Below are 16,562 nucleotides of genomic sequence, written 5' to 3' on the forward strand. Positions count from 1 at the left end.
ACACTGCTGTAAGGAGATTTTATTCTAAAATGAGGGATACACATGAAGGTGTAGAGAAATGCTGCCAAATACAAATACAATTAGACTTATAGGGAACATTGAAGAACTTACTAGGAAGACATAATAGTCGTCTGATTAAGCAGTCAGAAATATACGTCAACCGCCTTAATTTTCAGTGAGAATTTAAGAGATAAACATGAATACCTGCTGAGGTATACGTCTACTGAATACCTGACTGCTTCAGAGTACTACCAATCTAGTTTTGACCCAAATTTCTCAGGGCTTGTAGAAAAGCATCCCTCTCCCACAACAAAAAGAATTGTAGCCATGAACAGAGATCAAAAAAAAAGAAGAAGAAAAACAAACAAACAAAAAAAAAAAAAAACAACACTTAAATATTTAAAGAAAACACATATGGATGGCTAGTTTTAGGCCTTGTCTCCCTTCCCCGGTTGCAGCTTATCATCCATCTATTACTCAAGAATGAGAACATTAGACTAAGCCTGAGTGGATCTTTCTCCTATGCAAATCAAAGAAGAAGTTAAAGTCAAATCCAAACAAGTTCCAAAAGAAGCAAGACAGCACTCAGACATCTGTCCAATGAGGAAAGGTATGTGGTTATATAAGACTGTTGTAAGAAAATACTTCAGGGAAAAAAATAACTGAAAACAGCTCTAAGAAAATCTAGTGTTTCAAAAACTTAAGTTGCGGAGAGTAATTAAAAAGTAAAATATAAATACTTAATCAGATCTCTCATTCCTGAGAACGTACTTCAGATCATTAAATCAAAATATCCTCTATAACATGTATGTTTTCAGCTTTCTTTGTTGATTCCAGGGGAGTAAGAGAAGAAAAGGCAGAAAAAGGAATCGTCAACCTTCATAAGAAGCAGACTGAACTAAGCCGTATGAGTTAAGTAACGCAGAATACACATCTTTCCTTTCTGCATACCGTAAAAGGACTTTTCTTGGGTTGTACAGGATTTTAAGAAGGGCACAGACGTGATACAAAATTTGAAGTTCCGGCATTGTTATAAATTCTTTAGACTACAAAAAAAATTATGAAATACATTTTTTTGCTAAGTTTGTGGAATATATTCTGTAATGTGTAAAACAAACTACTCAATGCATAACATTGCAAAAAAATCTTTATTTAGAGAATAGCTCACTGTGCATATTATCTACAAAACAGTATTATCAGCTCAAACAGCAAGATTCAACTATCTTTATAAAAAGATTAACTAAGCAAAGTGTTCAGAAACTGCTTTAAAATATCAAATCAAGAATAGCACATGGATTTTAATTAAAATATATATTTTTATATAATGCACACTTCCAGACTTCTGACAAGTTAGGATGACATTTAAAATTGGGAAGGTGGTAGTTCAACATTCATGTCAATTTATCTTCACTGTTTGTACAGGGTCTAACTTCAAAAACATTAGCTCTGCCTGATACTTCCCTTACCCCCCCCCCAACATGCATCTGTCCACAGCAACCGTATCAGAGCCCAACTTGTCTCATGTAGCACATCAAAAAAATAGACCAGGTTTAACATTTCAAAGCACAATTTCTAAATACAAAGTGTATTCTTCCTGCAGAACCCAGAAGCATTACCCTACAATTCAGTCATTTAAAAATATTAAGACATTTATAAATAAAACAAAGCCAAGGTACTTTACTAGCTTCTAGAGCAGTTATTTTGAAAGCCAAGAGTTTGTTTAGCTAGTAGAATCTGCTGTGAATTGCATAACCTATAATGGACTTAGTGAAACTTGCATTTTTATTACTGCTCTCATTACAAAGTTTTACACTTCTGATTAAAAGTTACACACTGTACCTGAAGAGTGAGTATGGTAAGTATGGTATAGGCATTCTTCCATTATTATGGAGGAAATAAGCTACAAAAAAGGTCTTAAATGACAATTTACTATCATTTATAGGTGACATTTTAAAATTATGCATGAAGTGAGTGAATGCATTACACTGTGTGTGCATATAATAATTATTATTTTTTTAAAAGAAAAAAAAGAAGCAGCAAGATATTCAGAGTCAGGAGACAGACATCAGTAAAATGAAGTACTTCCAGAAGCTCAAAGCTGACTCATAGGATCTCAACAGTCAGTAAGAAAACACAGAGAAACATGCTTTGAAATTCCATTGCTGTTTTCTAGCCTCTGCTTCTCTTTAAAATAACCTGCAAAAAAAAAAAAACAAAAAACACAGAAGTATATTTATCACTGCTTATATACTGTATTAGGTATTACAATCCAGGCAGCACTACAAATTTCCAAAACACTAGGTACTCAGACCAACTACTCATTGTGCCAAACAATCTGTTTCCAACAGTAGAATGACCAACGCTAGTAGTCAAAGGAAAAGGACAGGAATAAAGCAAAGGCATACAGAAGTATGCTGTACCAGAAAACATTAAAAGAATGCTCATAACCAAGAACTTTGTAATATAAAATTATTTTTTTTTTTAAATTGACTGTCAAGAAATGGCAATAGCTCTCTCAGGCCCTCAGCAGACTCCTTGAAGCTCTTATTCCATTAGACGTAGACAAAAAGAAATAACTAAGACTTGCAATTACACAGCTACTATGCTCAGCTTTTGTTTGCAATGCCTTGCTTCTTTCTATATCGAGAGTGCCCAGACCCTTGGAAGGACATTTTTTGGTTTGGAGATTAAGTTGAAAAATGAAATTCAAAGCTCAAGTGGGACCATTTAAGTGTTAACATTATTAAAATAAAGACAGTTTTTCCTTTCTTCTCATCTTAAGAAAAAACAAATGGAACACAAAAATGTTCAAATAACGTTAAGATTACAGTTAAAAAGAAATTACAAATGCATGAGATTCCAACTGTAACATTAACTTGGCTACCCTACGCATCCTGTATATATCTCTGTTACTATAGTAATAGAAACTATCAAACTAAACATTTTGCCAGAGGAAAAAAAGAAAAGACTGAAGATAAACAGAAGCCACAGGACCAAAAAATCAGATACCACTGCGTTTTACTCTTCCAATTCACACAACAGTAGTGGGTGGTTGAACAGATAAGCCTGCACATTAGAGAGATCAAGTTCCCTCATGAAACAGAGGTAAAGCTGTCGTATCCCACCAAGTGAAATGAGCTGCAAGAATCTGCTTATGACTGTTATCAGACTAAGGTAAGAACTGAAGGCGCAAATATATGAACTATTCCTCACTTGCTCCATAAAGCTTCTTTTATGTTACTGCAGTTAAGATAGCCTGCTTCCTTGATAGGATATCATCTGAAGTAAGAATCCTCCAATTTTGGAACTTACTCCTATTCCCTGCCTGCCAGAGTCCAGACTCCTCTTACCCACCCCAAAGCCATGACACTGAATGGCAAAACAAATTTTAGTTTTGCTAGTCACAGGTGTTCATAGGCAAATGTAAACTCCTACTACCCATTCAAGTCAGACATGCTCACCAAAGCAGCAGGGAGCTATAGGACCACACAGTCCTATAACACAGAGTACTTAACTCATTGTCAGTGCCATGCTAGTCACAGCCACAGTTTTCAGCCCACATATGTGTGTTGGTACACCTCTGCATAGACAAACCCATGTATTGAACTATGAATTTAAACATGGAATAGCCAAGTAAAAATAGAACTATATTTAACAGGGCAAATAAAATTAATTTGATGCCTTGGTACCATTTTTACAAGTTTTAGATTGTAAGTGAAAACATTAACTATCTAGTTACTAACTAGTATGAAAACATACTACGACAGGAAACTTTTGTATATACTCTCATAATACATTTTGCATTGAACAGAAGAGAAAAATACTACAAATGCTTTATTACCTTTGCTGCAGCTATAGTATGCTCAGGTTTGATTGTTTTACTTTTGTTCTCAAAAGCATTTGTCCTGGCTTCTTCTGCAAGCCGATGGAGAAACATTAAGAAGTTCAAATGTACCTTTAAAAGAAGAAAAATAAAATCAGGGAGAATTCAGACTGCTCATGCACTGTTTTGTTAGAGATTCATTATTTGAGACAGAGGATTCCTATATTAGACTGCTTCCAAAATCATGAAGGGTGTTCCTAGGAAGACAGAGTATCATTTGGGTCAAATCCTAATAGATGCCCATGACATTCCGTACTGCAAGACTCTTGTAAATACTTAAGATTATTTAAATTGTAAGAGTGCTGTAGAAGTGATCATACAGACATCTTACAGAAATAAAAAATTTGATTTACATTATATTTTATTACAAAAGAAAAAAAAAAGCCTGCTAAACAAAAGTATCAAGCAGAGAATGAGAAAACATCTTGCTTACTAGCAGATACAATCAGCTTTCAGTGACTGAAACAGTCAGACTGTTAAAGAACAGCAAATTCATCCCTGCCTTATCACCAAATGGGCCATAGACAAGTTCAAGGACTCCTGCCCTTTTCTAGGGCAAAGGAGCATTGACATTAATTTCTCCGGCACAAGTAACTCCCCACTGTCAGGAGCTTCCTTTCTTTTTTTCCCAGCTCATCACTTACTTAACCTTCCTACATGAAAAGAGCTGGTAGGTCAATATGTTGGTTCAATACAAGATCCTGCTATGTTCAATACAGGAGTGGCAAGAATTTCAGCAGCCAAAAAACTGTTACAACTCGTACCAAAAACTGCCATCAAAAACACCCCCGTGTAGTAACAAATCTACAGTGCAAATCCCTAGCGTTATACAGCCATTATGTCAAGTATTTGAATAGTTCAACCTGAACATTGGAAACTGCACATTTTGTAAATTAAGCCTTCAAACAATATTAACTTTGCTATGTGAAGCATATTAAATACTTCTTCAATCAAGAGCTCAAGAATATTATTGAAACATGAAGATTTTATTTATATGAATTAGGTGATATATTTGTTTTGCCATCATATCTTTCTAGACTGTAGATCAGCTAACAAGGAAAGTTACAATTTAGAATTTATGGGAAACAGCTTGGCAGGGCGCTTACAGCAGAAGCAATCTGCAGGCATTTTAACGTTCATATGACAAAATTCAATTCATTTTAAAACTGCTGAACTAAAGGAATGTCACTGTGCAATACATACAACTATATTATTGTATTTGGAAGCACCTACTACACAAAACGCAGATGCTACTGCAGGTTTACTTAGCAAGATATCAAAACAAGTTTTAACCTATTAAATTCTGCATGAGGAAGTTATCTCTGAAGAAAATCTGTAGTGACACTGAGATAGTGTTAAACACTATACTTCTCATTATTAGACTTACAAACATAAAGGTTAGATTTCTGGGAACAACCTGGAGGAGGAGAGCTATGGGGAACAAAAACTTGCCAAAAACTAGTTTCATGTCCTCTTGCTGAGGCACCTAAATACAAAATTGCAAATTTTAAAACTGCCTTTAAAAAAATGCATCTTCTTAGACTCATTGCACCTATGTTTCCCTACTTTCAAAGGGAATTACTCTGTGTTCCCCAAACTCCTATCAACTTAAAAGAAACAGATTAGTAAAGTCAGAGCATTCTACAACAGAGCACGTTAATAAATATTTCAGATTATTCGATATTTATATAGCTTCCATTTAAGGAAATAGAGAAAGGATAATGAAAGGTGTAATAGTGGAATACCATCCATGTGACAGCTACTGACAAGTACTTATGTGTTGCCACAACTGTTTAAAGCTATTGCTTCACTACGGATCAGGTTATTGTCCCTTAGCATATGACTTCAATAGTTTTGAACTACTTACAAAAAAAAAAATCTTACACAACAGTATACTTATTTTCCATAACAGAAAGGTTGGAAACTTTTAAGAATAAAAGAAAAAACGTAACACTGCTTGCTGACCAACTTCCACACATCTGTTGGGCAGAACTACTGAATGATAGTGGCAATCTCCCTCATTTTGCTTTGCTGCCACATTAACAATTTATTAGATAAATAACTTGCCTTCAATTAGATATCTATGTCTACTCATTAGATTCTATGCCCATAACAAAAACAGAAGTGCTCATTCATACTTCAAGCCTGTTCTGCAATATAAAAACAAACCTGCACTTCTAGCATAAAAAAGCAGCCGAGTGCTTTCCTTCTGTAATTCCAAGCTAGAACACAGTTCACACTGCTCTTACATCTCAACCTCATCACTGAAGTCCTTCACCTATTTTCAAGAAGGTAAATTATTGATTTCTAGGCAAATTGGACAAACCTCTGCACTAGTCCTTTCTCTTCACTTAAAAACATTGTCACATTCCTTCTACAAAACAGCTTCTTGGGAAATTTATAAGCTACACTGTGTATAGAGAAGGATGTTAACACTTAGAAAATAGGTTCTGGCAAAGCTTCAAAGCGCAGAAGGAGACTTGAAGAAGAGAACCTGAAAGGGGAAAGAAGAGATTCAATTCAAATATTTAACAAAAATGTTTGTATTCTTATGACTGATCTTTCAAACTTCTTACGAACAATCATTGAAGATGACATTTGCTTACTGAAGAGCCAAGAAAAAAAGTAAATAACCAGATTATATCACAAAACAGGCAGGTACACCACCTCCTTGCTGGACTTAGTACTACAATGCATTCAAAGAAAGCCTTAACCATTCAGGAAACTACCCCTGAAAATGAAAAATAGCTGACTCTCTCATTTCCCTGCAGAAGACAAACAGCCTGTTCAAAATGTATATGGTTTAGTCTTGCTAAAAGAACTAGTATATAAATTTCCAAAGTATGCAGATGAATCACTCTTACAAAATTTGTAGGGAATGTGTAGGAGAGAAGCTAAAGCTTTGCTGGAGAAAGGCTGGAAAAAACTCTCATAACTTGTTGCTTTAACTACATCAGCTGAACTTTTTTTTTCCCCCAGAAAAAAAAAAAAAAAAAAAAAAAGATAAACACAGATAGGCAGATAGAGTTTTGCTTATTTATTCACAGAAATGGAGAATGAAAGAGCTGCTAGCTATATGCCTGGTTGAAGATCTTGCACAATTAGCACCCCTGAACATTCCTGTTCAGAAAAAGGTAAAACAAAAAGAAACCAAGCATCCTAACATTTAAAGGCCATTTAATTTCACATCACCAGAAGAGGTATTCTAAGCTTCCCCCACACTATTAACATTTGTTTTGATCTCATCCTTTGTATTGGGATGAGTACTTGCATAACCATATTTTAAGCCAGACAAGATTGATATTGCTTGTTAGTTTTGATCAATTCAATTTGCTGATGGCCTTTGCAGCCCACAAAATGCTAGTGCCAGGATGAGGCAGAGATAGGGACTGATGGCCAAGGCTTAGAGGGATGTCCCACTTACCTCTTTTCAGACAGCCATGCTTCCTTGAAGCCAAATTAACATGACCATGGAAACACAGACCAAGTGTTACTAACAACTATAAAAAATTATTAATGACTGCACGAGTTTGATTAGCTCCTACTGCATGATTAAGCTTTGAGTGGGTCTCAGCACGAGTAGAGAGTAGCCAGATCCATAAAATACCCCACAGATAGCAGAAGCGGAAGAAGAGATCCTTCCTTTTATTAGACAAATTAGAGAAAACATGGACCATTTGCATTCAAACGCAAACGCTGTCACGCAGTTACCACCTTCATTGAGCTGTGCAGACCTGGGTACCAACCTCCAAGCCACACAAACATACAGCATGCCCCCGTCACCGCCCTGAGCACCACATTACAGTAAATTCTTTAAAATAAATAAATAATTTACGCGCAGATACTGCCTCCCCCCCCCCCAGCAGGCCAGGCTCCCTTGCTGCCGCCGGGCCACTTCCGAGCCCCTCAGCCGTGTTTCCGCGCCCCCCTGGCCGCCCTCACCAGCAGGTCCCCGCCGGCGGCCAGGCGCAGCTGGGGCTTGTGGCTCTTGAGGAGGCCCCGCAGGGTGCCGCGGGGCGCGCCGCGCCTCATCCCGCCCGGCCCCGGTTCGAATCCGCCGCCCCAGCGCAGGCGCGCACCCGCCGTGACGCACTTCCCAACGGCCCGGCCCGCCCCGCCGCCAGGCAAAAAAAAACAAAAACAAAACAAAACAAAAAACCATGAGTTTGAAGCAGCCCTCTCACCAGCGTGACGGGATTTGCAGAGGAGGGGGGAGCCGTGGGGCGCTCGCTCGGTGCCTCAGCCGGATTCCCACCGTCACCCCCCACCGAAACGCGCCCGAGCGGCGGTCACCCACACCCAGGCAAAACGCTCAGAGAAGCGACCTCACAGCCCCAGGCACAAACACCCCGATTCCCCCGGCAGCCGCCCCTCCAAAGGGTCGCCCCGTCCCTCCCCAGGCTCGGCCGGCGGGTGCTGCCGGCTGGAGGTTTCCCCGCAGGTTTCCCCGCAGCGGGGCCCCTGCAGCTTGGCACTCCCGGTCTGTTTGGACTCGGTGTACTTAAGTTGGAGAAAGGGTCAGGATTTCAGACTGAGGTATGGAGCTTTTCAGCGTATTTATTAGTGTGGGTTTTTTTTTTGTTTGTTTGTTTTGTTTTGTTTTGTTTTCCTTGGCCTATGGGGTGTTTGCAAGTTTAAACGTTAAGTCAGTAGGATAAATAAATTGCCTTTATTTTAACATGCGCACAATTGTCAAGTACCCAGATACAAGCTGGTTTTATTAAAGTGTGTTATTAGATCTGTAGGATTTGGTATTTTAGCTAATTTTGCAACACACACAAATGTGGTCCAAATAGAAGTATGATATCTGACAGCAGGAGAGAATTCTAGATTTGCCATCTAAAATTCATCATACTCCGTTGGGTATCTGAAATCATGCTTGTTCTTTCAGCTTTGACTGTCACTTGTCATTAACCATCAACAGCAATGCAGATCCTAAAATCAGTCTTTTTTTTTTTTTTTTTTTCTCTGTAAATGGATAAGCACACTAAAACATAGCTTCTTTTATTTTCTGCAGTTTAGTAATGATCACAGTTACTGGCTCAGCAGAACTGACAGAAGTAAACATTTGTTTTGCCAGTTAACTAAATACATATGACTCAGGAGCTACACAGGCTCGTATTCTGTACGACGTACAGTCTACACATAGGAGCTTGCATTGGGATCGGCAATAATTCAGCATGTCAACAGATTCAGATCTACAGCTGGGATAAATCAGGAGTTCACCGGACCTTTCTTTAGCTGAGAATTGGGCCTTGCAATCTCGTAGAGTCTGTAGGAAACTGGTATGGACAGTCATTTTACAAACTGAATGAGATGCAAAACAACTCCACCGTAAGTGTAAAGCATACATCATATAAGTTTGCAACTCTGAAGTGACCTGCATAAAACGACAGATGCTGAGAATCAAGACTCATAATATCTCCAGTCATCTGTTAGCTATATGAACAATTTTGATTGAATAATAAAATCTATTATTAAGTCTAATACTGTTAGACTTTCATGGTTCTGATAGTTTTATATTTCTAATGGGCTATTCTTTGATTTTAGCTATATAAACAATGTTTTAAAATGCAGTCTCAAATCTATTTACATACCAGATTTTCTTTCTCCTTATGTTTTGAAAAGCTTGACATTAATTACTGCAATTGAGAACAAAGAGGTCCAATGTAAAAATACTAAATTATAGGTTCTGATCTATGGAAAGAACATAAGCTTCAACAGCTAAAATTTCTGCTTCCATATGTATTTTTAATTTATTCTCTTTATTGGTAAATATTTCTGTAAATATGATTTTTTGAATAGTTTAATAGGAAAATTTTAGTACAAGAAAAAATTATAGTGCTGAACATAATGTATTGCAATGGACAAAATGATTTTACAAATTAAATTCCATAACAATCACTAAAGTTCAGATTATTTGATTTGTCTTAACATATGGATTAATAGTAACATTGCAGTGAATCATAAAATAACTGTAAACTTACATTATGTTCCAATTTTGAACATAACTGTTTTCCTTTTTTATCTGATAGAATCTGTAATGTTTTGGTGTGATGCTATTATGAAGTACAATGTAAATGGCTAAAAGAATCATTCCAAATATATTTTAAATAAATTACTGAAATTGTGAAAATTGTTAATTTTGCCGTGCTCTTGCAGCCTTTAATAAAAGGCAATTCTGTACAAAATTGACATATTTTCATGCTTTGCGAGTTCAAAAATGTCGCAGTTTTGCATCCATTTACTACATGCAGCTACATTATTTTCAAGTAATATTTCAAGAATTTTAAGGATTTCACTTTTTAAACAATTGCAACTTTTAAACACGCTAGTTCATTTAATGAGCTGGACATGTTTCAGGGCTTCAGCTGCAGCGCTGGATCTTCCCAGTTTTCCAGGAATACTGAGCTGTATTTTATAACTAAATGCACCATCTGATACTGATGATGAGATTAGGAAAATTCAGCAGTTAAAATTCCACCATCCAGGTGTGACTTCTTCAAGAAAACAAACAGCCTTTGCAGCGTTTGAATCAAGACAATTTCAGTAACATAGTTTTGTCACTTTTGCTTCCAGATTATGTGTGTTTCTGGAAAACAGCTCGATACATTTCAGTGACTAAGAAGAGGCCTAACCTGGGACCATCACTACTGAACTGCAAACCAGTAAACATTTTATTCTCTGTCTCTGTAAAGAAACAGATGAATTTAAAAACTAATTTCTGAATATCATACTTGCTTCAATTTAGATGGTATTAACGGAGTGGGTAAAATTAAACTGAAGGGCAGTGTTTCCCTTCTGTTGTGAAGCTCTTATAAACCCATCTCAGCTTGCTAAAGTGGTTCTACCAACCTGTCCTTTATAACTATTAACTTAATTATTTTGTTTCTGGATCCTGACATTATCTTCAATCAGACTCTTCATCAGCCCTTCATCAATTCATTATTTTTGTCCCAAAGAATGCTGAAGAGCTCAATTTTAATTGTGTGGTATCTTGAAATTAAGTCACATTTTATAGATTCTTGCTAAGCCAAAGGTCCCTCAGTTTCTCCTCTAGCCAGATACTACCTGTTAGGTATTTTCTGGTGCTAATCCAGTTTCAGTGGCTGATGAAAGACTTTAAAAACATATCCTGGATATGAATGTCAGAACCTAAAATCTTTTGATGTTGTCTTCAGCGATGAAAAGATCTGTCCAAAACCAGAACATAACAATTCAGCAGAAGTAAACTCTTCTATAATGTAGTTGATAGGCTTGATCATAGTGGTTGGAGGTACACAGACCTACTCTCCTGTTACACCTATATATTCTTTCTTTTGAATGCAGGATAATTCAGGTGTGGTTGAACCCTTCATTAGAGAAACAGAAAAAGAGAAAATACAAAGGAGAAAATTGTATGTTTTCTTATCTTCCGTGGAACTTAAGCTGATCTCCTGCTTGAGAAAGAAGGATGGAAATGGCAATTTTGACAAGCGGCTTTTTTCTTCTGGCTGTCACTATTTGTAATGTGGCAGTAATTGGATTGCAGTGGTAAATACTAGCAGCTCAAAGAGAAAGACAGCTCTAGCATAATTTATTTTTTAAAAATACTGTTTATTTAGCCTTGTTTCTATTTGTTTTCAGGCACAATATTAAATAGTGAGAAATCAAAAAGGCACAAAACCATAAAATAAATTTGAGAGTCACACTATTTGCTTATTTTAGGTTATACAATTTAAGCTTCAGTTTTTCAGGACATTCTGTATATCAGATCTCCTAAGGCTGTGTAGAGCCTGCCTAAAGTCAGTTGACTTCTGCACAGGCGAGAGACTGTCCATCAACCTGTTGTAGCTAGGGACTATGTTCATTAAAAAAATAAATAAATAAATAAATAAGTAGTCACCTTTAGAATTTTCTAATGGAATTAGGGGAAAAAAAAAAAAAAAAAGATCTCCAGGTAGCCACTTTGATTGTGTTTTTGTAACTTCTGTTGTGACTTTTACAAATTTTAAGATTATTTATGTTTCACTCTCATATATACTCAGGCAGACCCACCTATTTTATGCCAGTCATCCATCCTCCACCAAATTCCAGAAGGAGCAGTGTTATCATCTTCAGATGTCGTGCTTTCAAGGGCTACATACAAGCCAGAAGGGTCTTCAGGCACCTGTAGTCTGATCAGCTAATCCAGATTTGCCAAGAAAAATACCACCTTCTCTGAGAAACTTTCACAAAGTAGCAAAATTCTGAAAAAAATACTTATCAGCCTTCCAAAAAAGATGTTTTATGCATATATATTATAAACAAAAAAGGAGAGCACAAAACTTAATGACATACCCTCAGATCTTTACTGAAAGCATGTCTAATTAACATAATTAATAGTAATGACCATCAATATAGAACTCAACGATTAATATCATTCAACTACCAACATTTCAATTACATTTATCATTTATCTTTTTCTTTTCTGTCAGAAAGGTTTGATATAAAACAGTTTTTTCCTACCTCTTTGTTGATTTCTTTCAGGTTATGTACCATTTCAAATGCAGAATGGTATGATACAGAAAGGCCTGCTTAGCAATGCATCTTTCCATCTCTCTTCTGGCTTTGACTGCAGAGGAAAATGGGTCATCCCAATTGGAGATATCAAACCCTACACCAAAAAATAATCTCCTCGCTGGTGTTCCTAATTGCCACTCATCCTCAGCCCCTCAATCCTAAAATAATGCAGGAACAAGTGATGAGGCTAGTGTAATGACAGATGTCCATTTCTTGCTTGGTACTGCGTGTGTCTTGTGAATGCCCTGACACAACAGCACATACACGCGAGTTTACTAACATTATAACCACTTAGCACCTAATCACAAAGTATATCTCAGGCCAAAAGTATAAATACAGTTAAATATTTATACTTTTTTAATCAGTAAACAGTAGGTGATAACCAGTGGGATGTGTGTGTAGCAGATAATTTGCTGCAATACCCCTGATGATAGATTACAGCAAACTAAATTCAAAGAGTACAAAAATAAAGTGAGAGATAGGTTAGATTTCAGATGAAGTCAGTTGATTTCTAATAACTTAAATCCTGCTTTGTGTGCCAGAAGCTAAGCCATAATGTTATCATTATATACAGACTTGATAGAAGAAAGAACAGCAGCAGTAGTGAAGCAAGAATTTGACTATCGACTTCCAGGTGCATGGAATAACTCTATGATACAATAGGAGTGGCCTTCAGTGCACAAAATACTCATGTACTATGCAGTCAATGAGACAGGGGAGGGAAAAAATAAATATTTTTCAGTTATTTCCATTGCCAATAAGGGAGTTTAAAAAAGAATGTTTCAAATAAAACAAATACTTCAGAGTAAATTGTAATCTGAATGTATTTTTTCAGGCAGATTTTCAGAAATGAAGAGGGTTTTATTGAATGCTAAAACTAACTTACAGTCACCTGAGAATAAGCAGTATAATTTACACAAAACAGTTTAGCACAAAAGGATCCTCGGTCAATGATCCAACTTCTTTAGTAAGCAGACATACAATCATTGGACTTCAAAATTATGTTAATAAATTAATGATCAAATATGAACTATCAAGATTGAGATAGATATAATTCAAGTTGTTTTTTTTTTCCTGGGAAAAAAAAAGGAATTGAAAATTTTAATGTCAGTTTTGTAATAGTAAAGAATAAGCACCCTGGAGAACAAGAGAACTACTGTTTAATTTCCTTTGTTACACTTGCATTCATTTTGAGTGCACAGAAATTTTCCTGAATATGACTATATGCCATGCCCTTTTCAGATTTGCAAACACACTTCTAAACAACAGCAAGAACTGAAAAATATAACACACACATACTAGAACTATTCCAGATTAGGATTGAGAATCAGTTCTTTTCTAAAGAATCTAAATGAAAAATCTACAGATTAAAAAAAAATAATATTTGCTGCTATATAAGCATAAATGAAGGGAAAATACTTTATCAGAGAGTGTGGTAGTATAGGAATTACTAAATAAGTTTTTCTTTCAGCTAGTTTTTTTTTTTTGTTCTCGTTGTTTTGTTCTGTGTTTTGTTGTTCATTTTTTTCAAACAGCCTGCTATATAGGGCATAGACAGGGGATTCAAACATTAATTATCCATTGAGATAAAAATTCTATTACTAGCTTAGAATCATTTTTACCTTGCGAGTACGATAACATTTGCAGATTCAAATTTGATTGGAAGTGGTAGTTTTCAGAGTGAAGGCTATTGTATAAACTTCATGAATGTAAAACAACACCAGTAAGTATTGCTTAAATAAATGTAACTTTGACCACAATTTTGTAAATAAACAACTGTTGATACGATCCTTTTCTTTTCCTACAGAACAAGCCTACTTTCTTCAAACAGTGCTTGACACAAAGAAAAACAGTGAGGGCGTAACGCTTCAGGTTAATAAAACTAAAAGATAGCAGCTGTAGCTGCCGCCTTGCACAGAGGCAAGATACTGCTCCCTGCTGTAAGAAACTGCTTTGGAGCCTTAATGTAAGAATAACCATTGTTTTCTGTGGAAAAGAGAAGCCATATCGATTTTTCTTCATTTACCCCAAACTGCTGTGTAAGCATGTTGTTACAACAGAAATGTACATTGAAGCACAGTAGCTATTAGAACTGTTTTAACAAATGGAAGTGACATACTATTTTTCTAGAAACAATGAGGCTGTCTACCTTGAGTATACATAGCATAACTTAACTACCACAAAGCCAAGAAAAAGTTCTGTTTGAAATTCACAACTCTTGCATCATCACAGATCAATTATAACAAAACTAACCCAATAAAAATGCAGTGAATCATAACACAAATGCAAGATTTTTTGAAAGAATGTATTTTAGAGTTAGCTGACAGAATGCAAGTCAGCTCTAATGTATAACTCTCACCTTATCCGAGGTATTGCAGATGTGCGTTTTGTATTTAGACTGCCTAGCATGAATGCTAGAAAATGTTATGCTTCATTTTGCAAAGTACAGTGATGTTTTAAATAGTGAATAAGGCTGCTGTGATGTTTCTTAAACAAGTCCATTCACTTGAGTGTGGGCTCTGGCTCCTTGATATCACCAGTAAAGTACCAGCTCCTAGATGTACTATGGAATAGTTCCCTTAGATCCTATGGAGGACGTAGGTAGCGTCAGACCGCTGTTATTTACCATCCTGATTTTACCTCTGTACAAACCATTTACTGAATGCTGCCACTAAGCAATGAAGTGGTAAACATAAAAATGCTGCTCGGAGGCAGCTCTGCCTAAAATGGTGGTGGGTGTGTGCTATTCCAGGGTTTTTTGGTGCTAATACATTGATATTGAACACTGTCCTGCTTTGAGCCAGGAATAACAATATGGTTATATTTAACATCCTGATTTTTTTTTTTTCTCTCAGCATGTTTTTCAAACTGGTTTAAACATACATGCTGTTTTGAAAGATGTGTTTACATCTCTCTGGAATTCTTCCCACCTTTTTCTGATGACGTGGTGATGTCGCTAGGTCTGTGTCTGCTGCATTGTGAAAAGTATCCAGGAAGTGAACCATCGGGAGAAAAAGAAAAAAAATTAATCTTGTACAAGAATATGGGAAGCTGTGACTAGGTGCTGTTGTTTTGGAGGTTTTTTACTGTAAATGTCATACAGTTGAAGGCCCATACTCATTGGTATGTTCAGCTGTTTTGTGCTGCTTCAAGTAAGCAAAACAGCTGTAAACCTAGTTTAGCTCTCCAATTAAGCTGAATTTATGGCATCTTTACAATACCAGTGCACAACAAAGCAGCTGGAGACATCAAGTAATTCTGATCCGAGCAATCCCTTTTTAGGGCTTTATTTGGCATTCTTTAGTCAGGCAAAACTTTGCCAGTTTGCCTAAGATTAAATTTAGAGGCCTCTGAGAGGCCTCTGAAGATTAAACAAAATTATACCATAGAACACATGTTCATAAATGCATAGACTTTAGATGTTTCAGTGTAACATTATATTTTGAGCAGATTAATCCAATTTGGGTGCCTAGTGAACTCAGAACTCTCACTAATTTCTGTAATTACCAGGATTGCATCTTCATTAGTCTGTCCTCTTAACGTTGTTGCGTTTCATTTTTTTTTCTGTTTTTGTTTGTTTGTTTGTTTTGTTTTTGTTTTTACAAAGAAGTAAATTGATTTTTCTTTCCAAAATAAATTTAATAATTGCATTCTGCCACAGTTCTTACACGTGTGAATTCTATGCGTGGATGACAAATCTCTTTTTGTCCTTAGCTACAGAAGTCCTGAAATACGGTCCTGAAATACCTGTCTAGAGAAAGCCACAGACATTAGTATGTTAATGTCAACTCCTTAGTGTTTTTATTTACGATTGTCTGCTCAGAGAACAATTTGAAATAACAATTACTTTCTCTTTGCATCTGTTCTGTATTACGAGTCAGCTGCCTTGACCCAAACAGCAGAGCCTGCTTGCTCATTCAGGGCGAGACTCCCCTTTTTGATCTCATAGGATCTCATAGGCATTTTAACAAATGTAACATTAGGGTTAGTCACAGGTCTGAGAGCAGGTACCTATGGCTAAACTCTCTTCACCCCCCGCCAAAAAAAAAAAAAAAAAAAAAGTGATCTGGTCAGTCCTGACTACTGGGAACAAAACCAACAAACCCTGCCATGTACCAATGTACCAGCCTCTGGACCA

General features: G+C 36.4%; 1 protein-coding gene and 1 long non-coding RNA gene across 8 annotated transcripts; one reads left to right on the top strand and one right to left on the bottom strand.

The window, feature by feature from the left end:
• Positions 1-1,129: 1,129 nt before the first annotated feature.
• CENPW (centromere protein W) lies at positions 1,130-7,981 on the bottom strand. The gene is made up of 3 exons (XM_027454582.2): positions 7,826-7,981; positions 3,842-3,955; positions 1,130-2,196 (listed from the first exon to the last, which is right to left on the bottom strand). The coding sequence occupies exons 1-3, from the start codon at positions 7,913-7,915 to the stop codon at positions 2,170-2,172; spliced, it is 231 nt and encodes a 76-aa protein (XP_027310383.1). The 5' UTR covers positions 7,916-7,981; the 3' UTR covers positions 1,130-2,169.
• A 48-nt stretch (positions 7,982-8,029) lies between these two features.
• LOC101804491 (uncharacterized) lies at positions 8,030-16,084 on the top strand. Of its 7 annotated transcripts, XR_005264619.2 has the most exons (4): positions 8,053-8,419; positions 8,901-9,217; positions 10,463-10,551; positions 11,213-16,084. It is a non-coding gene; the product is annotated as an uncharacterized lncRNA (long non-coding RNA). The 7 variants fall into 7 exon arrangements; XR_002400836.4 differs by lacking the exon at positions 8,901-9,217 and having other exon boundaries at positions 8,033-8,419; XR_005264617.2 differs by having other exon boundaries at positions 10,463-16,084.
• The last annotated feature ends 478 nt before the right edge of the window (positions 16,085-16,562 follow it).

Source organism: Anas platyrhynchos, chromosome 3 (assembly GCF_047663525.1).
Source record: "Anas platyrhynchos isolate ZD024472 breed Pekin duck chromosome 3, IASCAAS_PekinDuck_T2T, whole genome shotgun sequence".
NCBI lineage: Eukaryota > Metazoa > Chordata > Aves > Anseriformes > Anatidae > Anas > Anas platyrhynchos.